We start from the raw sequence: 21822 nt of genomic DNA, 5'->3' as shown, positions 1-21822 counted from the left end.
GTCTTGGATCCCAAACTCATCTGTTCTCCTCAACAAGAGATACAAACATAGGATGTCCAGGGGAAGTCACTTACCCAGAACAGGCAGAAGGAGAGTTAGCACCATGCTGAACTGCTTCCCCGGGGCTCTGAGCTGGGTTCTCACCTCAGCCACTGACCCGGTCTCCGCCCAGGAAGAGTGACCAACCCTTCCCGTCTGACCAGCCCATAAGAGCTGTGTGCACAGGAAATTCAGCCACGAGTCCTCATGGCCGTGACAAGCTACTTTCTGCAAAGTCTTCCGTAACAAGCGGGAGCTGGCTGTAATGTTTTTATGAAGCCGACGCGTGCCTCAGTTTCCCCCTGTACTTTGCATTACTCCCCAGTGGGATTAAGTTTGCTCTCAGGGCCGACTGAGAGACATGAGGGTAGGGTGTCACCTTGCTGTCTGAGTGGACTGTCTGGGTCATTAAAGGGACATCCAAGGCCCATCCCATCTCAGTGGAGAAGACAGGGGAAAACCCACCGCCCAGCACCAGACGGATTTCCCCGCTTCTCAGCAGGGAAGCTGAGCGGAGACCCCCGCTCAGGAACAAAGGATGGAGAGGGGTTGGGTGTGTGTTTCCTCTCTACTGGGGCTGAGGAAGGGGGTCAAGGAGAGACAGAGCTTGGGGGCTCTACAGCTTGGGGTGAATTCCTGGGGCTTGACCAGCACAGAGCGGGTGTTAGCTGTTCTTTCTCTTGGGTGGGCTAAGACCTTCCCCTGGTGAATTCCCGCTGACCACTAAACCCAGCTCTGTTTGGGAACCGCTGCTGGGTGTCACTGCAGAGAGGGGGCGCCCGGGTCACTTCTCTGCCGTGGGGACTGTCTCGTCTGGACTCGCTGGGCAGAGCTTGTGGTGCAAAGCAAGAGGGCTGGGGTGTGGAAGGGGGAGTGGGACCCCTCGGGGTCAGGCACACTGCTGGGAGTCTGCCAAAAGAGGGTTTCAAAGCCAGGGTGTAGCACGGAGCCTGTGGAGCTGTGACAACATGGCTTTCTGGATGTATTTCTCAACAGCAGCTCTAGACCCCGCTCCCCTCCTAGAGCTGCGGAGAGAACCCAGGAGTCCTGGCACCCAGCCCCTCTGCTCAACTCCCCTCCCCTCCCAGAACTGGGCAAAGAACCCAGGAGGCCTGGCCAGTCCCTTTGCTCTAACCCAGGGGACCTCACTTCCCTCCCCGAGACAGGGCTGGACCAGACAGGCCATGATAGTGTCAGCTCCCCATGTATGCCCCAGCCCGCCACGTAGGGGAGACAGAGGAGGGTGTGTGTGTGAATGAATGAATGACATGGATGAGGAGACGGGGGCAAAAGGGAGTTCAGCGTCAGGTTTGGGGGCAGGATTGGGGCCCTGAGTATCACTGAGATGACGGGGACTGTAGCAGGCCTGCTCCTACCCCCTGTGGGCTGCCTCTCTCTCTGACCTTCAAACTTCAGGGCTACGTGGCATTTTTCTGCTCCACTGGGTGGCTCAGCAATTGGTGGAAACTGTTGGCCTCAGCCTGACTCAACAGGGGAAGGAGTTGCAGTTTGCGGCACGAAGGAGAATCACCTTTCTGTGTCAGTAGTGCAGGGCCAATGACACACACCATGTGGGGGACAAAATAACCACAGTGAAGGAAACAAGAGTCAGAGACAAGAAGGGGCTAAAAAAAAGGTTTAATTAAAAGCTGGAGATGGGGGAATTTACAGGGATTCATACAATCTTGAATATACATAGAGTAGGAATATCTGAGGAGAAATGAGAATAGAATCTTTCTTTCTTTTTTCTCAGTCACATTTTCTCCAGTTGAGCTGCGGAACTGGCCAGCCATCTGTGAGCAGGGGAGGAATATTCACAGTCAGTATCTGAGCCTTCACATCTCTTCCTGGTACTCATTACTCCCACGGGACTGGGGCATGGGGCTGGAGACGTGGTTTGCCTTGGCGGTCGCAGAATGACCAGACTGACCAGTGACCAACTGAACCAGGACTGAGTAATAATCTGATTGAAATGGGTCTGAGCCGCTTGTGTGCTCCTCCTTGGAACCTGAGAATGAGAAAAGCACATGGCAATGCTCAAATCGCAAAGAAAGAAAGAAAGAAAGAAAGAGGCTTGGGGCACATTTTGAGGGGGTATCTTTTTGGAGCAAGCAAAGTGATGAAGCCAGTAGGGGGTGACTGTGGGGTCTCAGTAGTGGGCGCTGTTCTGCAGGGCGCAGGGAAGGGAGCTCAGTAGGGGGCGCTCTGCCCTCACAATTAGTGCTGACCCCAATGCCCCTGTATAGCACTAGGGGGCGCGGTGCTGCAGCTAGAGGGATGCCTGACCCTTTAGGGGGTGCTGTCCCCTCAGTGATCATGCTGGAGCTGTGGCTGAGATGAGGAGCTGCTGCAGCTTCCCTGGGAGTCTGCATTCACATTTCTTTCTGGCCTGCAGTGCTCTATCATCTGCTAAACAGTTGCCGCAGGCTACCCCAGAGATGGCTGCATCTGGAGGAGCGACCCTCTGTGGCATTACACTGCAGCTGCCCACCAGCTGCCACGCCCCACCCGAGAAGCAGCTGCCATTCAGCCTTGGGGATTCCTAGGCAGTGTTACTGGGTGGCGGTTACCCAGGTGCCCCTCCCCAGAGGCGGCTGCATTTCAGGAGGTGGAGCCGAGGGGTCAGAAGAGGAGATATAACGGTGTAGCTGGTGGCAGATATCTTCGCAGTGTTGTCTACAGCAGCAGCCTCTTGGCCAGGTGAGACTCAGGAGGAGAAATTTCAGGGTACATCTGTTTAAGCTACTCCAAGGTCCTGCGAAAGCAGGGAGAGGGGAGGGAAATGTGCAATTACCTTTGCCCTTCAGGCAGAGGTGGGAGATGAGGAAGATGAGGCCATTAATGGTGAAGAAGGACCCACCCACAGCGAGCTCCCGGACCCAGGAATGGCTGTGTGCTGCAAAAAGGAGGAAATTGCTAAGAAATATTACACTGGCAGGAGTGTGTGTCCCTGCTGTCCCCTGCTGGAGGGAATGAGACCAGCACAATGTGTGTGTGTGTGTGTGTGTGTGTGTGCATCACTGCTGCCCCCTCCTGTAGGGGATGTGCACAATGTGTGTGTGTGTGTTCCTGCTGTCCCCCTGCTGGAAGGGATGAACCCTGCTCAGAGTGTGTGTGTGTGTGTTTTTAAGAGGGAGAGAGGGAGAGATTGCTGCCCCCTGCTGGAGGGAATGAGAGCTGCTGTGTGTGCACGTGTGTGTGTGTGTGTGTGTGTGTGTTCATGACTTCTGCCCCCTTCAGGAAGCATTAAGTATATCTTAGACTGCTAACTCTGGGGCACCTTCACCTGTCATGGTAACATTCACAGCCAAGCTCCTTAGGGACAGAATCCACCTCCCGCTCATGTTCTGCTCGTACGCACAGGTGAATTCCCCGGCGCTGTTGGGACCAGCTCGCGGGATGTTGAGCATCATAGATCCGGTCCTGGTCTCTGTGGTGCTGACCTCAGACCCAACGTCCCCGGGGACGAGCTCAGCTCCTTCCTTGTAAAAGTGAAACCTTCGCTCACCAGCATTGCTGGGGGCCGTGCAGGTGATGAGCAGGGGGAGCCCTTCACTCACCACTCCGGACGGAGGATCCACACTCAGCGCCGGCCAGGGAGGGAAGTCTGAAGGTAGGAGAGGCAACAAGAATGAATCGGGGGTGGGGTGGGGGGTTGACATGGGGGGAAAGCAGAGATGTTGCCCCAAACTTAACACTGGTAAGATTCAAACTGATACCTCATGACTCCCTACATGAGGACCTTTGTGTAACTGCGAGTGAGAGCCCAGGGTTTATTCCTTCCTCCAGGTTCTATAAGGTGAGTGTTGTTAGCCATTAGTTTGTCATGTTGGGGAACAGGTTCTGGGAACGTAGATATCATAGACTCATAGGACTGGAAGGGACCTCGAGAGGTCATCTTGTCCAGTCCCCTGCACTCATGGCAGGACGAAGTATTATTTAGACCATCCCTGACAGGTGTTTGTCTAACCTGCTCTTAAAAATCTCCAATGACAGAGATTTCACAACCTCCCTAGGCAATTCAATCCAGTGCTTAACCTGACAGTTAGGAAGTTTTTTTCCCAATGTCCAACCTAAATCACCCTTGCTGCAATTTAAGCCCTATTGCTTCTTGTCCTATCCTCAGAGGTTAAGAAGAACAATTCTTCTCCCTCCTCCTTGTAACAGCCTTTTATGTGCTTTATGTATCAGGTTGTGCTGAGTGTGGGGCATATGCTGGATCTCCATGCTATTGACAGTCAAGTAGTCATGTTGGGTGCCATGTTGTTGGCTGTTGGGTAGGCATGATGAATTGCTATATTGCTGGCTGTTGGATAGTCATGATGAGTCTCATGTTGCTGGCCGTTGGGCAGCCTGTTGAGCGGCCATGTGGGGCGGCCATACTGTCAGCTTTTTGTCAGCCATGTTCAGTGACCCTGTTGTTAGTTGGGAAGGCATTTCGGATGTCATGTTGTTGACTGTGTCTGTTGCATTGCCATAGTGTTTGGCCATGTTGTTTGTAGTTGGATAGCCATATTTTGTTGATAGTTTGGCAGCCATTTTGGTTCCCCTTATGTGGGAAGTGAAGGGCATGTTTGGTGACTATTGTTGGCAGCCTGATTTCCGTAATTTGGCATAGTATTTGTACAATGGCTGAGGGTGTTCCCAGCTCTTGGATAAGCATGTTAATGAGTCACGTTTCTGGAAGCCTGGAGATTGTGTTGTCAATTGGTCAGACATGTTGGTAGACTATATTTGTGGCAGTCATGGCTGGGGGGTGGGGTTTAGTCAGTAGTTCGGAAGCCATATTTCTGAAAGCTGAGATGTTTGATATCAGTTTTGCAGCTGTGTTGGCTGCCCATGTTAGTGGCTGTAGGTTGTTGGTAGCAATTATTATTTATTTGTATTATCATAGTGCCTAGGAGCTCTTGTCCAGACCCAGAATTCTAGTGTGGTAGGCGACCAATATTGGATGGCCATGTTGTCAGTAGTGGGGAAACCATATTGGAGGGCCATATAGTTGGCAGGTGGTCAGCCATGATGGGTGGCCATGTTGTTTGTAGTGGGGTAGCCATGTTGTTGGTAGCTGGGCAGCCATGTTGGGTGGCCATGTTGTTGGCAGTTGGTCAGCCATACTGTGTGGCTGTATTCACTGAGGGATTAGCCATGTTGGGCAGCCGTAGTTGGGAACTGAATGGCATGTTGGGGGACTATGTTGTTGGTTGGTTCCTTGCCATACTTTTGTCCACTTATGTCTTTATACATCTTGGAAGTGTTCACCTCTGACCCTAAGGAATGGTAGAGACTGTGCAAAGCTCACCTTTTACTCTGATGAGGACAGCGTCACTCCTGCTGGACCTGTTCCAAGAACCGGCTTGGCCTATCCAGTAGTCGCACTGGTACGACCCCCCATCCTTAGGCCCTGTGAGGTTTATGTTGTAAGTATGGCTTCTCCTGGATGAAGCTGGGACTGAGATGGCCTTTCCGATATCGCTGTAGTACTGGAATCCTTCAACTCTATCCACCGAAGGAGGAGCAGAGCACTTGATTTCAACAGTGTCTCCGGGGAAGTACTCCTGCTTCTGGGGGTTCAGGGACAGGGATGGGGCCGCAGGGGCACCTGGGAAAGAAAAGCTTCCCATTGGCATTGGGAAGGAAGACAGAAGCAGCAGCCAAGAGAGAAGCCCACAGATGCCCCACATCCAACCCTCAGACACGGGCTACCACCAGACCAGGCCAAAGAATTAGGACCCACCCCCCTGGAGCATACAGGCACAGAACTGGGGGGGCGGGGGCAGGAGAAGAGGTGGATGGGGGTGGAGCAGGAGGAGAATGTTCTGCAATGATGAGGCGTGTTCCTAAACTGGCCTTTCAAGACTTCAGGGGATGATGCCCCCCAAAAAGCACACCATCACCTGCTGATGTACCCTCCCCTCCCCACCAGGGGGCAGCAGGGTACCCATCCAGCCTCTGGACTCCCTGGGCTGAGACCCCACCAACTTGTTTCACCTATGGGCCGCTCTGGGGTGGGGCTGGCATTGGTGCTGGGCTGGACAAAGTGGGAGCTTGGTGTGTCCAAGGGGGGGCTAACAGGAGATCCCCACAGACCCAACCCCGTGGGATTCCAAATCCCAGCATAGGCGAATTCTCCTCTAGAGACAACCCCACCCCAAAATGAGTCATCTCAGTGAGCACAAGAGTCGGCATTACCTGCAGGGAGCACTGGCCTGGGGAGAATCTGGAGAGCGACTGAAAGATAGAAGCGAGGATGAGTCAGAGATCTGGGGAGGGAGGAGTGTGATGGGAGTCAGGAATGCTAGGAGAATGGCAGGGGGGTAGAGGGAGAATGGGAGTGGGATGTGTGTCGGACTCCTCCCCCCAGGGGGCCACTTGGAACTTGGGTTCCCACCTGACCCACCAGCCTGGGCTCCCTTTACACTGTAATGCTGAGGCAAGCCAGCTAAGCCCTCCCTCAGGCTTCAGACTGCACTTTGCCAGCACACATACAGGTAGGGACACACCCAGCTACAGCTACACACAGATGCTGAGATCAGCCCTGCATGGGAAGGCTCAGCCAAGGAATTGCCCAGTACTCAAGTGCCCACCCCCATCTAGAGGGTAAGCCCAACATTGTACCGTCTTGCGCTGCCCAGAGAACTTTATAGCGTAAGTTCATGAAATTCGCCCCCTCCCTCAATGTGGAGAGGGACATGCACAGCTTTCTGCCCCAAGTTATAATTTCCACACACACTGTTTTAGACAAAACAAAACAAGTTTATTAACTACAAGAGAGAGATTTGAAGTGATTATAAGGGATAGCAAACAGATCAAAGTAGATTACCTAGCAAATAAAAAACGCAATGTAAGCTTCATATACTAACAAAATTCGATATGAGCAGCAAATTTTCACCCTAAATGTTGTTTTAGGCAGAAGAGATTCTTGAAGCCAAGCTGCACTTGCTTTCAGCTTTAAACTCCAGTTATTCCTTTCACAGGCTAGACAACCCTCTAGCCTGGGGTTATCAGCCCTTCTACCCTAGTTCAGTCTTTTTGTTTCTCAGGTGTGTTCTTCTTTCTTGGGCAGGGAGGCAGTGAAGAATGAGCCACGATGATGTCACTCCCCTGCCTTAAATAGTTTTTGCATATGGCGGGAATCCTTTGTTTCCCACCCCCCCCCCCCCCCGTGAGTGGAAAAACACTAGTATTATCATGGAGTCCAGTACCAGGTGACTTGTTTACATGACCCTGCAGCCATAACTCAGGGTATGGCTACACTTGCAGCTGTACAGCGCTGTGAGTTAAACCCGCCTTCGTACAGCTGAGTAGGGAAAGCGCTGCAGTCTGTCCACACTGACAGCTGCCAGTGCACTGGCGTGGCCACATTTGCGGCACTTGCCGTGGCATTGGGAGCGGTGCATTATGGGCAGCTATCCCACAGCCATCCCACAGAACACCTCTTCCCATTCTGGCGCCGTGGGTTGTGGGAAGGGGGCATGGGTGCGGGGCATTCTGGGTCCTGTCCCAACGCCCCGTGATGCATCACTTCGCATCCCAGAAATCCCTGTGTTTCCGTCCACATTTGGCGCCATTTGGCACCATCTTTCAAAGCCATCTTTCAACGGTTTCTGTGCAGCGCAGTCTGTGTTCCATTTCGGTCTGAGGGAAATGGAGCCCGAACTGCTGAGGAGTATGCTGACGAGTCTCACCAGCATGTCATGTTTGGCAGTCGAGCTATTCCTTAAGATCCAATGTGAGAGTGAGGAGTCCGACGATGATATCGAGTCACATAACGCGTATGACATGAGATTGCTTGTGGCATTCATGGACATGCTCAGCACCATGGATCACCACTTTTGGGCTCGGGAAACAAGCACTGAGTGGTGGGATCACATTGTCATGCAAGTCTGGGATGACAAGCAGTGGCTGCAGAACTTTCGGATGAGAAAAGCCACTTTCATGGGACTGTGTGAGGAGCTCGCCCCCACCTTGCGGCGCAAGGACACGAGATTGAGAGCTGCCCTGCCAGTGGAGAAGCGGGTGGCTATTGCAATCTGGAAGCTGGCAACTCCAGACAGCTACCGATTGGTCGCGAACCAGATTGGAGTGGGAAAGTCGACTGTTGGAATCGTGTTGATGTAAGTTTGTAAGGCCATTAATCGCATCTTGCTCAGAAGAACCGTGACTCTGGGTAAAGTGCAGGACATTGTGGATGGCTTTGCACAAATGGGTTTCCCTAACTGTGGAGGGGCGATAGATGGGACGCATATTCCTATTCTGGCCCCACCCCACCTAGCATCCGAGTACGTTAATCAGAAGGGGTATTTCTCTACGATTCTCCAGGCGCTTGTGGATCACCGTGGGCGTTTCATTGACATTAACGCAGGCTGGCCCGGAAAGGTGCATGATGCACGCATCTTTCGGAACACTGGCCTGTTCAGGAAGCTGCAGGCTGGGACTTTTCCCCCAGAGCGGAAGATCACAGTACGGGAAGTCGAAATGCCCATTGTGATCCTTGGAGACCCCACTTACCCGTTAATGCCAAGGCTCATGAAACCCTACACAGGGAGCCTTGACAGCAGCAAGGAGTGGTTCAACTATAGGCTGAGCCCAGTGCCGAATGACTGTGGAGTGTGCTTTTAGCCGTTTAAAGGGCCGCTGGCGATCTCTGTATGGGAAACTGGACTTGGCCGAAAACAGCATCCCCGCGGTTATATCCACGTGCTGTACCCTCCATAATATTTGTGAAGGGAAGGGTGAAAGATTCAGTGAGGCATGGACTGTCGATGTTCAACACCTGGAGGCTGAATTTGCACAGCCAGAGAGCAGGGCTCGTAGAGTGGGCCAGCATGGGGCTTCAAGGATTAGCTAAGTGGTTTGAGCATTGGCTTGCTAAACCCAGGGTTGTAAGTTCAATCCTTGCCACTTAGGGATTTGGGGCAAAATCAGTACTTGGTCCTGCTAGTGAAGGCAGGGCGCTGGACTCAATGACCTTTCAAGATCCCTTCCAGTTCTAGGAGATAGGATATCTCCATTCATTCATAATTCAATTCATGCCTTGAGGGAGCAATTTGAGGCTGAAAACCAGCAGTAATGTCTGGTGCCCTGCATGGGACAGAAGTGCAGTGGTTCCAATGTTAGTAGGAATCTGCATTTGCTAAGCTGACTTGCAGTGCCTGTTTCTTTCCTGGGCTAAAGTATCTTTTATTTTATGCAATAATAAAGAATGTTTTCAAAGCCAAAAAATCCATTTATTGAAAAGAAAATTCATTTACTGAAAAGAAATACAACTGCTTGGGAATCAGAAAGGGCAAGGGGGTGGGGAACGATACAATCACAGATTTGCGTATGTCCTGTCTGGAGTGCTGTGCAATGAGTGCTGCACTTCAGGATGGCTATACTGCATGGTGATGGGGGTTGAGTGCAGAGGGTAAGGGTCGTAGTTCTCAGCGCTGCTTGGTGAAGATACAGGAGTTGGAGGCAGCTGGTGGCGGTAAGAACCCGGATGTTGGGGAAAGTGGGTTGGAGGTGACATGGGGGCACAAGGGAAAGAGTTTTGGGACAAGGGCTGCGGGGGGGGCGAGCACGGTAGTGCTCCGCCTGCATGGCTACGAGTGCCTGGATAGAGTCCGCTTGGCGCTCCATGATGCTTATCAGCTGATCCGTGCGTTGCTGCCGGTGTGCTGCGTTTTCCTGGCGGATCCTGCTTTCGCTTTCCCTCCACTCCTGCGCTTTTTGATTCTCTGTAAGAGATTGATGCATCACTTCCTGCAGCATGTCTTCTTTGGTTTTTCGCAGTCTCTTCCGGAGTTTTTGCAGTCTCTCAGTCGGTGATAACACGGACGGCTGAGATCTCAAGGTTGCATCTGTAATGGCAAAGTACAACACTTAACAGAGGCAGCATTGTTTATACCAGATAGAGTAATGATTGCCCCGCATTTAAGGAGGGCACACACAGTCTACACAATAGCATACTTTTCCCGTCCCAAAGAGAGCACACATAACCCACGGGAGCCCCAAAATGGTGAGTAAGGGGGACTGATTGTTTCAGGGCTGTACTGTCCTCTGAGTTTCTGTGCCTTGGGGAGAGCCAACAGCTGCAGGGGGCACCTACACTGAACACTGTCCCAACATTTTCCACAGGAGTTCATCCTGGAAGATATCTCGCTGCTGAGGGTGACCTGGGAAGCAAGGGAGGGTCTTCTACTGCAATGCGGCTTCTGTCCTGGCCCATATGCAGCTTGCCTGTGTGCAGCAATGGTCCCCCCACCCCTCGCGGCACAGTGGCGCGGACACGTTAATCTGACTGGGACAAGGATCATGGTGACTCTCCCGATAAACCTGCGCAAGTGCATTGCACACGTTCTGGATGAGACTTTCGAAGAGATTACCGAGGCTGATTACCGCGATGTGATAGACCACATCAATGCGCTATTCCACATCTAGGCATGCATGCAGCCCTAACCCTCCTCTCCCAAAGAGCCCGCACCAAAAAAATTCCTTCCTGAAAAAAAAACTTCCCGAAAAAAAAGCCGCTTACCGGGAACCTGCTCTTCTGTTTGTCCTCCACCAAGTACCGGCCGCTGCGACTGGCTACCTTCCTCCTGGCTCGAGAAGAGCTCTTGGCTGCATGGCTCCAGGGATTCCGGGGTGTCTCCCCCTGCCCCAGCACCCTCACTCCCGCTTTCCTCTTCCTCCTCCCCCCGCTCTGAAGTGTCCATGGTGGTGCTTGGAGTGGAGGTGGGGTCACCCCCAAGTATCGCGTCCAGCTCTTTGTAGAATCGGCAGGTCACGGGGGGAGCACCCGAGTGGCCATTTGCCTCGCAGGCTTTGCAATAGGCACTCTGCAGCTCCTTCACTTTAATCCTGCACTGCACCACATCCCGGTCATGGCCCCTGTCCATCATGGCCCTTGATATCTGCCTGAAGGTATCATAATTCCTACGGCTGGAGCACAGCTGGGACTGGACAGCTTCCTCCCCCCAAACACTGATGCGGTCCAGCAACTCGCCATTGCTCCAAACTGGGGCTCGCTTGGCGCGTGGAGGCATGGTCACCTGGAAAGATTCGCTGAGAGCACTCCACGCCTGGCTGAGCAAACAGGAAGGGGATTTTTAAAATTCCCGGGGAATATAAAGGGTGGGTCTGACGGTTGATCACCTGAGGCCAGGGCAGTAGAGTTCAAACTGATGACCAGAGTGGCTAGAACAGGCATTGTGGGATACTGCCGAATACTTCTGGAGGCCAATCAGAGCGCACTGGGGGGCCACACTGGCACCGCAGCGCAGCATCGGCAGTGCAATACTCTTTATTCCTCTCGGGGAGGTGGAGTACAAGCAGCGCTGTAGCCGCGGAGATACAGCACTGTATGTGCCTTGCCAGTGTGGACGGGGAGTGAGGTACTGCGCTGTGGGCGGCTTTATTGCGCTGTAACTCGCAAGTGTAGCCAAGGCCTCAGAGGCTGTTTGCAGAGTTCCCAGGAAAGCTTCTCAGTGGGTGGGAAGCATTCTCTAAGATCTATTGTTTTCTCTAACAGCCCTTCCCAGTGAGACATCTAGACTGATTGCATTCTGCCTAGTGGGCGTTCCCCAGGTGTAAGGACATTTGTAATAGGTGCATAGACAATATTAATAACTTCAGGTATAAAAATGATACATGCATACAAATAGGATAATCATATTCAGTAAACCATAACCTTTTCAATAATACCTCACATGACCTCTCTTGTACAAAATACATCATAGTTATGCCATAATCATATCATAACAATATCTCTATGAAGAATATGGGGTCGTAGTGTCACAGGACAGTACAGCTCAGATGAGAAGGAAAGCAAGAAAAAGCAAGCAAGCAAGAAAAGAGACAGAAAGAGAAAGAACTCAAACAGGCAAGCAAGAAAGAAATATAGACAAGAGACAGAACGAGAAAGCAGAAAAACAAGCAAGCAAGAAAGAAAAGCAAGAGAGAGAGAGCAGGATGGAATGCAAGAAAACAGAAAAGAGACAGAAAGAGAATGCAAGAAAACAAACACGCAAGAAAAGAACGAGAAAGCAAGACAGCAATCAAGAAACAAAAGAGAGAGACAGAAAAAAATAAAAGAGGTTGAAAGAAAAAGCAGGAAAGCAAGCAAGAAAGAAAAGCAATAGAAGAGACTAAACGAGATAGAAAGACAAAACAGGAAAGCAAGCAAGCAATCTAGAAAAGAGGAATCACAAAAGCAAGCTAGAAAGAAAAGCCCTAGCAAGAGAAAGAAATGAAAGAGAGAGAAAGAAAAGGCAAGAAACAGAGAAAAGCCATAGAAAGAGAAAAGCAAGCAAGAAAGACGAAAGTAAAAGACAGAAAGAAGGCTGGTGAGCAAGCAAGCAAGGAAAGAGAAGCAGGAAAGCAAGCAAGGCAGGAGATAGCCCAAGAGAGGAAGCAGGCCCAGGGAGGCTACTTACCCAGCAGCGGCAGAAGGAGAGTTAGCTCCATGCTGAGAGAGCTGATCTGTCTGTGGCTGAGAGCTGGGTTCTGAGCCATCAGCACTGTCTCTGCCCAGGGAGTAGGCTGGCTCCCTTCCTGTCAGCTGAACCCCGGTGTGGACGTGATACCCAGCCTCCACTTCCTCTGTGATGTGAGAGATATCCTGGCATCCCAGTGAAGGTCACATGCTGGACTCTTGGGCAATGTGACAGCAGTTGCTGACCACAAACTGAGGCCCTCCTCCCTGCATTCCCCTCCCTCAGCATTTTGCAAAAGCAACACGGCCCTGGGCCAGCTCAGCTCAACGCGGTGTTACCCACCCAAAGGGCCTTTTCCAGCGGTTTGGGGAAACTGAGGCACGGCGCAGGCAAGGTGGGTGATGCGCCAGCCTTCATACAGTCTCTACTGAGAGTCAGATATTTGCAGTGGCCAACGCATAAGAAAATAATTATTTCCTCCCGTTTGCATTGAAATTTTTCACCCTGATTTTCTAAGCAGCTCAAACTTGCCTGTTTATGCCGAGGCCTAAGGGAGTTGAATGCCCATAAATGAGGATGGGAATTGGGTGTCTGAATCCCTTTGGCCATCTCAGTTTTGGATTGAGGCTCTTATGGGCAGCAACTGGTTATGGGCTCTGGGGTGGTTGATGCTAGTAATCTCATGATAAAGACCAGAGGCCAGGAATTTCAGGGGTGGCTAGAGATTCTGTCTGGCTTGCCGGGAAGCTGCCCTCGGAGGATCAGGGCCTTTCCAGATCCCAAGGACCCACAATCCCTAGTCACCTTTGAAAATGTTGGTTGCATGTCTTCCCAACTGATAGGAATCATGCCCCTTCTTGGAACTGAGAGGGGAACCCAGGAGTCCCCCCATGCCATGCCCAGAGCTGGGGCGAGAACCCAGGAGTCCTGGCTCCCAGCCCCCCCTGCTGCAACCACTAGATCACACTCCCTGCTCAAAGCTGGAGTGAGAACCTAGGAATCCTGTCTCCCAGCCTCCCTGCTCCAACCACTAGACACCATGCCCTGCCCAGAGCTGGGGTGAGAACGTAGGAGTCCTGGCTCCCAACTCCCCTGTGCTCCAAATACTAGATCCCACTCCCTGCTCAGAGCTGGGGTGAGAACGTAGGAGTCATGGCTCCTAGCCAGCCACCCCCCATCCGCTCAAATTACTAGATCCCACTGCCCTATCAGAGTTGTGTAGAGAACCCAGGAGTCCTGATACCCAGCTCCTGCCCCCCCTCCAACCACTAGACCCCACTGCCTGCTCAGAGCTGAGGGTAGAATCTAGGAGCCCTGGCACCCAGCCCCTCCTGCTCTAGCCACTAGATCCCACTCCCCTCCAAGAGCTGGGAATGGAGAAGATGGGCTGCGGCAGGACAATCTCCCCAGAAAGATCAATATGTCCCTGCTCTGCATGGAACAGGGGATGAGAGTGAATGATGACTTATGGATGAGGAGGTTGAAGAAGGGGCTCTCTGAGCCCGCAGCCTCATGGATTCAGGGCAAGGTGGCTTCTCCGTGATAGTGGGGCTAATGGTGGGTGCACACAGCCAGCCACAGACCAGCTCAGCAGGGACAGGAGTTCTAAGGAGAATCTCCCTTCTGGGTCAGCAGTACAGGGCCAATGACACACACCACAGCGGGGAGGAAATAACCACAGTAAAGGAAATAGAGAAAGAACAGGTTAAAGAATATTTAGAGACATTAGATGTATCCAAGTTGGCAGTGCCTGATGAAATCATCCTAGGGTACTTAAGGAATAAGCTGAAACAACCTAGAATCATCAGCAATTATCTTAGAGAAGCCATGGAGCAAGGGTGATATTCCAGAGAGCTAGGGAAGGGCAAACATTGTAGCTAACTTTAAAAAGGGGAAGAAGGAAGACCTTGGTTATTATAAACCAGTCAGTCTAACTTTGATACCTGGAAAGATACTGGAACAAGTTAATAAACAATCAATCTGTGAGCACCTAGAGGATAAGAAGATTATAAGAAAGAGCCAGCATGGATTTGTCAAGAACGAATCATGCCAAAGCAACCTCATTTACTTCTTTGGCAGGGTTACTGGCTTCGTGGATGCGGGGAAGCAGTAGACGTGATGTATCTTGATTTTAGTCAGGTGTTTGACAGTCCCACACGACATTCTCATAAGCAAACTAGGGAAATGTGGTCTAGGTGAAATTATTATAAGCTGGGTGCACAACTGGTTGAAAGACCATCCTCAAAAAGTAGTTAGCAATGGTTTGCCATTAAAGCGAGAGGGCGTACTTAATGGTGTCCCACAGGGCTCAGTCGTGGTCTCGTACTAGTCAATATTTTCATGAATGACTTGGAGAATGGAGAGTAGAGAATAGGCTTATAAACTTTGCGGAGGACACCAAGATTGGAGGGGTTGCAAGCACTTTGGAGGGCAGGATTAGAATTCAAAACGACCTTGACAAGTTGGGGGAATTGGCCTGAAATCAACAGGATGAAATTAAATAGAGACAAGTGCAAATGCAATGAGGAATCTGGTGGCACCTTAAGGTGCCACCGGACTCCTCATTGTTTTTGTGGATACAGACTAACACAGCTACCCCCTGATACTTGAAGTGCAAATAATTTCACTTAGGAAGGGAAAATCAAAGGCACAGCTGCAAACTGGGGACTAACTGGCTAGGAGTGTCGTACTGCTGACAAGGATCCGGGGTTAGGGTGGATCACAAATTGCAGATGAGTCCCCAATGCGATGCAGCTGTGAGAAAGGCTAATATCATTCTGGGGTGTATTAACAGGAGTCTTGTACGTAACACACGGAAGGTCATTCTCCTACTCAACTCGGCATTGGTGAGACGTCAGCTGGAGAACTGTGTCCAATTCTGGGATTTTAGGAAAGTTGTGGACAAATTCAAGAGAGTCCAAAGGAGAGCAACAAAAATGAACAAAGGTTTTGAAAACCTGACCTATGAGGAAAGGTTTTTTTAAAAAATGGGCTTTTTTAGTCTTGAGAAAAGAAGACCTGATAACATTCTTCCAATATGTGAAGGGCTGTTACAAAGAGGGCGGGGATCAATTGTTCCTCATATCTACTGAAGTTAGACAAGCATCTGCAGCAAGGGAGATTGAGGTTAGATATTAGGAAAAAGTTTCTAACTGTAAGGGTAGTTAAGCTCTGTAATCGGCTTCCAAGGGAGGTTGTGGAAGCCCCATCACTGGAGGTTTTGGAGACCAGATGGAACAAACACCTGTTGGAGATGGTCTACATGGTCCTACCTCAGTGCACAGGGCTGGACTTCATGACCTCTCCAGGTCTCTTCCAGCCTGACATGTCTCATTTTATAGAATCATGGGGGAGGAGGGGGGAGGGGCAGAAAGACCATAGGAGATTAAAGGGGGGTTTAATGACAAACAGGAGACAGAAAATTTACAGAGATTTACATCAGCTTGAATGTTCCCGGTAAAGGGGAGATTTGCTGAGACATTAGGAGAATAGAAACTTCTTCCTTCCTTTCAAACAGTCCCAGTATCTCTGCAGCAGGCAAAGAGACACAATCACATCTCCGTTTTGCCGGGGATGTTTTCGGCTGGAGGCCTGGTGTGTGCCCGCCAGCGTCAAGGAGACCTTGGGAGGATATGCACGGTGAGTGTGGTAAGCTTCACAGATCTTCATTGGTCCTATGATGTTGCAGGGGACATGGAGGCAAGGAGCTGAGGGGGCTGTTAAAGAGTGTCTGGGTTGATCATTGTTAGAGGCATAGGTGAGTAACTGCTGATAAAACCATCGTTCTGGGCTCTCCTCCTCCACTCCCACTTGGAACCTACCAATTATAAAAGCAAATCAGTCACATCGCTAACGTACCTGGGGCATTTCATAGTGTGTTTCTATTCCATGTTAGGGCTCTGGCTCAGAAGGGGAAAGGGTGGGGTGCACTTAGATGGGAGACCAACAAGGGGTAGCAAAGCAAGGAATCCAGGAGGGGGCATTGTGGGTATCTCAATAGGGGGCACACTCCCCTGGGAAAGAGTGCTGTCTGCAATACCCCCATGCATCACTAGGGGGTGCTGTGCTGCAGGGAGCGGCGGCTCAGTAGGGGCCGTTCTTGCATCTTAATCAGCACTGACTCCAATGCAGCAGCATAACACTAGGGGGTGCTGTGATGCAGGGAGCGGGGTGCGGGGGGCTCTCTCCCGATAGTCAGTGCTGACCACAGTACCACAGTGTGGTGCTAGGGGGAGCTGCGCTGCAGGAAGTGGGGTGAGGGGGCTCTCCCCCGATAGTCAGTGCTGACCACAGTGGCACAGTGCGGTGCTAGGGGGCGCTGTGATGCAGGGAGTGGGGCACAGGGGGCTCTGCCCTGACAGTTAGTGCTGAGCCCAGTGCCCCAGTGTGATGCTAGGGGGCGCTGTGATGCAGGGAGCGAGGCAGGGCTCAGTATGGGGGGCTCTCTCCTGCCAGTCAGTGCTGAGCCCAATGCCCCAAGGTGGCATTGTGCTGCAGGGAGCAGGGCGGGGGCTCAGTAGGGGGTGTGTCACAGCAGAGAAACCATAATAAACCTGGTCTGCTGCATGGAAGGGGAAACTGAGGCACACCACCTCATGGCATTGCTGGCTAAATGCCAAGTTACCTACACACTAGAAAACATTAATATCTGCATTCAGTTAACACCAGATGAAAAAGCAGAAGGGTTAACAATACTGACCAGATACAAAGAGATGCTTTCTAGCATCCCAGAGGAGGCACACTGGCTCACTTCTGAAATGACCAGACTGATCCACAAAGGGTTAAAAGCTACACAGAACTTTACAAGAGCTCCTGGGGGGAACACGACAATGTTTAGCAATACTTGGGAGCTGTATGGTCAAAACCTAAAGAGGATCTTGGGCCCACTGCCTCCGCATTGGTCAGTGACTAAAACTCCTGCAGTGAACTAAGAGGGATGGGATGATGCTCTGTACCTCAGAGTAGCACCGTGGAACCCCCATATTCACCACTCTCATACAATTAGGATATGTTTGGTACAACGTGTGCCTAGCGAGGTATCATTTTTAAAGTCTTCATCTGTTGAACATTGATGTCCTGTTGGATTGCATGTGCTGTCATTGTATGGGAAGTTATGAAGTATTGCTGTATATCAGGGATCGTCAACCTTTGGCACGCGGCTTGCCAGGGTAAGTAAGTACCCTGGTGGGCCGGGCTGGTTTGTTTACCTGCCACGTCTGCAGGTTCGGCCGATTGCAGCTCCCACTGGCCGTGGTTCACCGCTCCGGGCCAATGGGGGCAGCGGGAAGCAGCGGCCAGCACATCCCTCATCCTGCGCTGCTTCCCGCAGCTCCCATTGGCCTGGATCGGCGAACCACAGCCAGTTTGAGGGGGGAGGGATAGCTCAGTGGTTTGAGCATTGGCCTGCTAAACCCAGGGTTGTGAGTTCAATCCTTGAGGGGGCCATTTAGGGAACTGGGGTAAAAATCTATCTGGGGATTGGTCCTGCTTTGAGGAGGGGGTTGGACTAGATACCTCCTGAGATCCTCTCCACCCCTGATATTCTATGATTCTATGAACCGAGGCCAGTGGGAGACGCGATCGGCCAAACCTGCAGATCCGGCAGGTAAACAAACTGGCCCGGCCCGCCAGGGTGCTTACCCTGGCGAGCCGCGTGCCAAAGGTGGCAGATCCCTGCTGTATATGTTACTGAAATATGTTGTGAGGTTGGGAACACCCACAACCAGCCTTTCAGGTACAACAGTGGAGTTAGCCAGGCCGCATTAATGGCTCATCAAGGAAAGAATCCACTATCCATAGACTGTATACAATGGAGACTGCTTGAGCAATGGGGACCACCTGATCCCCACTGCACAGCAAAGATCTTAGCAAGAAAGTATAAAAGAGGGGAAGTGACATCATCACTTGGCCTCACTCCCCCCACAACTCAACACCTGAAAACACGTTTGGAGGACAAAGACTTTCAACTGGGGGAGGCAGGTCCCAGGCTGCAGAAGAGTCCTAGCCTGTGTATTGAGGATCTGTAACCTGCTTGTACTGTTTGTCTAGGTGAGACACTGCTTGATTCAAATCCTGTTTAGTTTGTAGAACTTAGACTGTGAATTTATTTATTTTTTCTTAAGGAACCAACTTTGATGTCTGCACCTGCTCCTTATAATCACTTTGAATCTGTCTTTCTGTCATTAATCATCTGTTCTTTATTTTATCTAAAACAGTGTGTTTTGGTTCAAGTGCTTGGGGAATCTCAGCTCAGGTTACAAAGGCTGGTGCATGTCCACTTCTGTTGATGAAGTGGTGGACTAGGTAATGAGCTTACCCTGGCCAGGCTTCTGCCCAGTGCAAGATGGCACATCTCTGGGGTGGGGGATCTGGGGGAATTGGCTGGAGCCTCCCTTTTGATGTTTCATGAGTGCCTGGGAGATCATTCATGTACCTCAGCTGGGCATGTCCCTGCCTGTGGATGGCTGTGTAAGTGCAGTGCCTATCAGAGGTTTGTGGTTTGACAACAGCATCACAGCGTGAGAGAGTGTGATGTTCAGTACCTCATGGGAACACCCTACACCCCCATGTTCATCTTTGTAAAATGATTGTGTGGTATCCAATGCAAATTTTGTTATGTTGGGTGTCTTCGGAAGGCTCATGACGCACTGAGCATTGTTGTTACAGTGATGTTATAGTAATTGTTACAGTAATGTTATAGTAATGTTACAGGTTATAATTTCATGTCTATAGTTATGAGGCTGAAAATGTATCCTCATGGCTTAAAGAAAGCCAAGGCAAAAACTCTCTAAGGGCAGAGGGGCAGTTCACACCTCATCAAGGCATGTATGGGACAAACCCATCCCAGCCTCACAGGAACAAAGGACGCTGGCCTAGTAACAAAAGTATCTGTTGGCCTCTCGAGTGACTCTCCCCCTTTCTTTGGTCAGTTTGGGACTGCGATGAGGTAATGCTCACCTGACTCTGAAGGGGGGAGGCAGAGCAAAGAGGGAAGAAAGAACATGATAAAAGGGAGAGACATTTGCCATGCTCTTCCTCTCTCTTCCACCTACATCTACAGACACGACCACCAAGCGACTAAAGCACTGAACAAAGGGGAGAGCCTGATTGAAGGGCAAGCAGCCAGCCTGTGGTGAGAAGCACTAAGTTTGTAAGGACATTGAAAGTGTTAAGATCAATTTAGAATGTGTTTTGCTTTTATTTCATTTGACCAAATCTGACTTGTGATGCTTTGACTTATAATCACTTAAAATCTATCTTTTATAATTAATAAATCTGTTTGTTTATTCTACCTGAAGCAGTGCGTTTGGTTTGCAGTGTGTCAGAGACTCCCCTTAGGATAACAAGCCTGGTACATATCAATTTCTTTGTTAAATTGACAAACTTATATAAGCTTGCAGCGTCCAGTAGGCATAACTGGACACTGCAAGACGGAGGTTCCTAGGGTTGTGTCCGGGACCGGAGATATTGGTTAGTGTCATTCGGTTGCACAATCCAAGGAGCAGCTTACATGCCAGAGGCTGTGCGTGAACAGCCCAGGAGTGGGGGTTCTCACAGCAGTGCAGGGTAAGGCTGGATCCCAGAGTCAAGGACTGGAGAGGCCTAGCAGATCACCGGTCCAGATAACACCAGAGGGGAACATCACAGAGAGATACCCCAGGTTGGTGGGACAGAGGGCTCAGCAGTCGCAGGGGACCCCATCTCTAGGCGCTCTTCCCTTGCAGTCACTCCCTGTCCTAATGCCCCAGCATGGCACTACAGGGCGGGAAGGAGATGGAGGTGCCACAGCTGCTGTCTATGGATAAGTCCCATCCCCTCTTAATTATTATTGTTGTAGCACCAAGGAGAAACACCTCATGGTGAAGAACCCCAATGTGCTAGGCGCTGCACAAACACTGAACAAGATGGTTCCCAATAACACTCCATCCTTCCTCCCGCCCCCCACTCTATGTAGTTTGCCCAGGATGCTGGCCATAAACTCAGGTATATCCCCAGACCTGCTGACCTGATTCTGTTGTCCTAAATTCCTCCACCCCGGCTGCTTCCATGAGATCTAGCATCTGCTTTTGCCCTTCCATTCATCTGTGCAACTGATTGCAAGCTGCTGTGTTCCACCCTAGAGGTGGCTGCATCTCAGCCTCGAGCAAGCGATTACCGGGTGACATCTCAGTGCACCTGTCGGCCCAGCTACCCGACCCCAGAGTTGGCTGCATTTCAGCACCAGTCGTGTGATCTCCTGGCAGTATTGCTTGAATGCCCACCATTCCCCATCCTGAGCTCTCCCCGCAACCTAGGGGCTGGGAGCTGCAGGGCCCCATATGGGTGAGCTGTGTGCAAGGTCATCCTGGATGCCTGGGTCCCATCCCCATCTTGGCATCTCACCCCTGAAACCACAATTCTTTGCACCTTGTAACTACCCAATTACCCATGATCCATTGCAGCAGAGTCTCCCTCCTGTAAACTCCCCAAAGTCCTTTACTTCAAATTACCCACCGTCCTTTGCACTGAAGTCCTGTATTACTAAATCACCCATGATCCCGTGCAAGGCAGTCCTGCTCTAGAGAATTACCCACAGTCCTTTGCAATAAGGTCTTGCGATCCTAAATTAATCTTGGAGGTGGGAGGGGGCGAGTGCTCCAGAATCCCCTAGGATTTGGAAACTTCAATGGTCATCCTGGATGCCTGGGTCTCATTCCCCATCTCAGTCTCTCCCTGACAGGGACTGAGAGCTGCAGCACCACAAAGGGGTGAGCGCCCTGTGCTGCCGACACAGATACCTGGGTCCCATTCCCCATCCGCCTCATTACCTCCCCACACACCTTTCTTCTTCCTCTGGTAGAGATAGATGAGAAGCAGCAGCAGAACCAGACCCACGGCAGCACCAGCGCACCCAGCCACCAGGGGGATGGGCAGAGACGAGATAGCTAAGAGATGGAGAAAAAGGGGAGCTGTTAATAACCAGGAATCATAGGGACAGGAGAACAGTGAATAGGGATCTGCTACCTCCACTATACCCCAGCCAGGGCAGGGAACTATGGGTGCCCTCCCCATTAAGGGAAGATTTTCTGCCTGCCAGATGCTTTCAGTATCAGCCATGGTGAAATGCTGCCACCTGTGGGTTAATCAGGGATACTGCAACAGGGGGGCATGGGTCTTATTGTCCCCTTTAAAGTTTGTAGCCAAGGTCTCTCTTTGAAGGTATCAGGGGGCTGCTGGTATGACCCTGCGGTGGCTTTATTTTGGGGGGCTGTAAGGGGCATTTGGGGGCCTCACCCTTCATGGTGATGTTCACAGGCCAGCTCCTGGAGGATGGGACCCACCTCCCATTCACGTTCTCCTCGTATCTATACTGTATGATGGGCACTAG

General features: G+C 51.1%; 2 protein-coding genes across 4 annotated transcripts in view; both read right to left on the bottom strand.

Moving 5' to 3' along the window:
• Positions 1 to 1840: 1840 nt before the first annotated feature.
• LOC112112828 (alpha-1B-glycoprotein-like) lies at positions 1841 to 12581 on the bottom strand. Of its 3 annotated transcripts, XM_024208887.2 has the most exons (6): positions 12456 to 12581; positions 6229 to 6267; positions 5339 to 5638; positions 3326 to 3646; positions 2834 to 2935; positions 1841 to 2047 (listed from the first exon to the last, which is right to left on the bottom strand). In XM_024208887.2, exons 1-6 carry the CDS (start codon positions 12532 to 12534, stop codon positions 1875 to 1877), a joined length of 1014 nt encoding a protein of 337 aa, XP_024064655.1. In that variant the 5' UTR covers positions 12535 to 12581; the 3' UTR covers positions 1841 to 1874. The 3 variants fall into 3 exon arrangements, with proteins under 3 accessions (XP_024064655.1, XP_024064657.1, XP_024064656.1); XM_024208889.2 differs by lacking the exon at positions 2834 to 2935; XM_024208888.2 differs by lacking the exon at positions 6229 to 6267.
• A 3275-nt stretch (positions 12582 to 15856) lies between these two features.
• Positions 15857 to 21822, bottom strand: part of LOC112112827 (basement membrane proteoglycan-like) — a 16855-nt gene continuing 10889 nt past the window's right edge. Inside the window, exons 6-8 of the mRNA XM_029913481.1 lie at positions 21729 to 21757; positions 21275 to 21379; positions 15857 to 16272 (exon numbers count right to left, since the gene is read on the bottom strand). Of these exons, the coding sequence (XP_029769341.1) occupies positions 15936 to 16272; positions 21275 to 21379; positions 21729 to 21757 (471 nt within the window). The 3' untranslated portion in view covers positions 15857 to 15935. The remainder of the gene's footprint in view (positions 16273 to 21274; positions 21380 to 21728; positions 21758 to 21822) is intronic.

The sequence above is a fragment of the Terrapene carolina genome, unplaced genomic scaffold (assembly GCF_002925995.2).
Source record: "Terrapene carolina triunguis isolate 2854851 unplaced genomic scaffold, T_m_triunguis-2.0 Scaffold665, whole genome shotgun sequence".
Classification (NCBI taxonomy): Eukaryota; Metazoa; Chordata; order Testudines; family Emydidae; genus Terrapene; species Terrapene triunguis.
The sequence above is the reverse complement of the archived record's forward strand: the minus strand, read 5'-3'. Positions and strand labels throughout refer to the sequence as shown.

What these genes read in the sequence shown, in the direction of transcription:
- LOC112112828 (XM_024208887.2), bottom strand. Translation starts at nt 12,534, where the DNA reads ATGGCTCAGAACCCAGCTCTCAGCCACAGACAGATCAGCTCTCTCAGC. An exon ending in CAGGCCAGTGCTCCCTGCAG is followed by an intron (nt 5,639 to 6,228) that starts GTAATGCCGACT and finishes TTTCTTTCCCAG; the next exon opens with GTGCCCCTGCGGCCCCATCC. An exon ending in TGTCCTCATCAGAGTAAAAG is followed by an intron (nt 3,647 to 5,338) that starts GTGAGCTTTGCA and finishes TCCTACCTTCAG; the next exon opens with ACTTCCCTCCCTGGCCGGCG.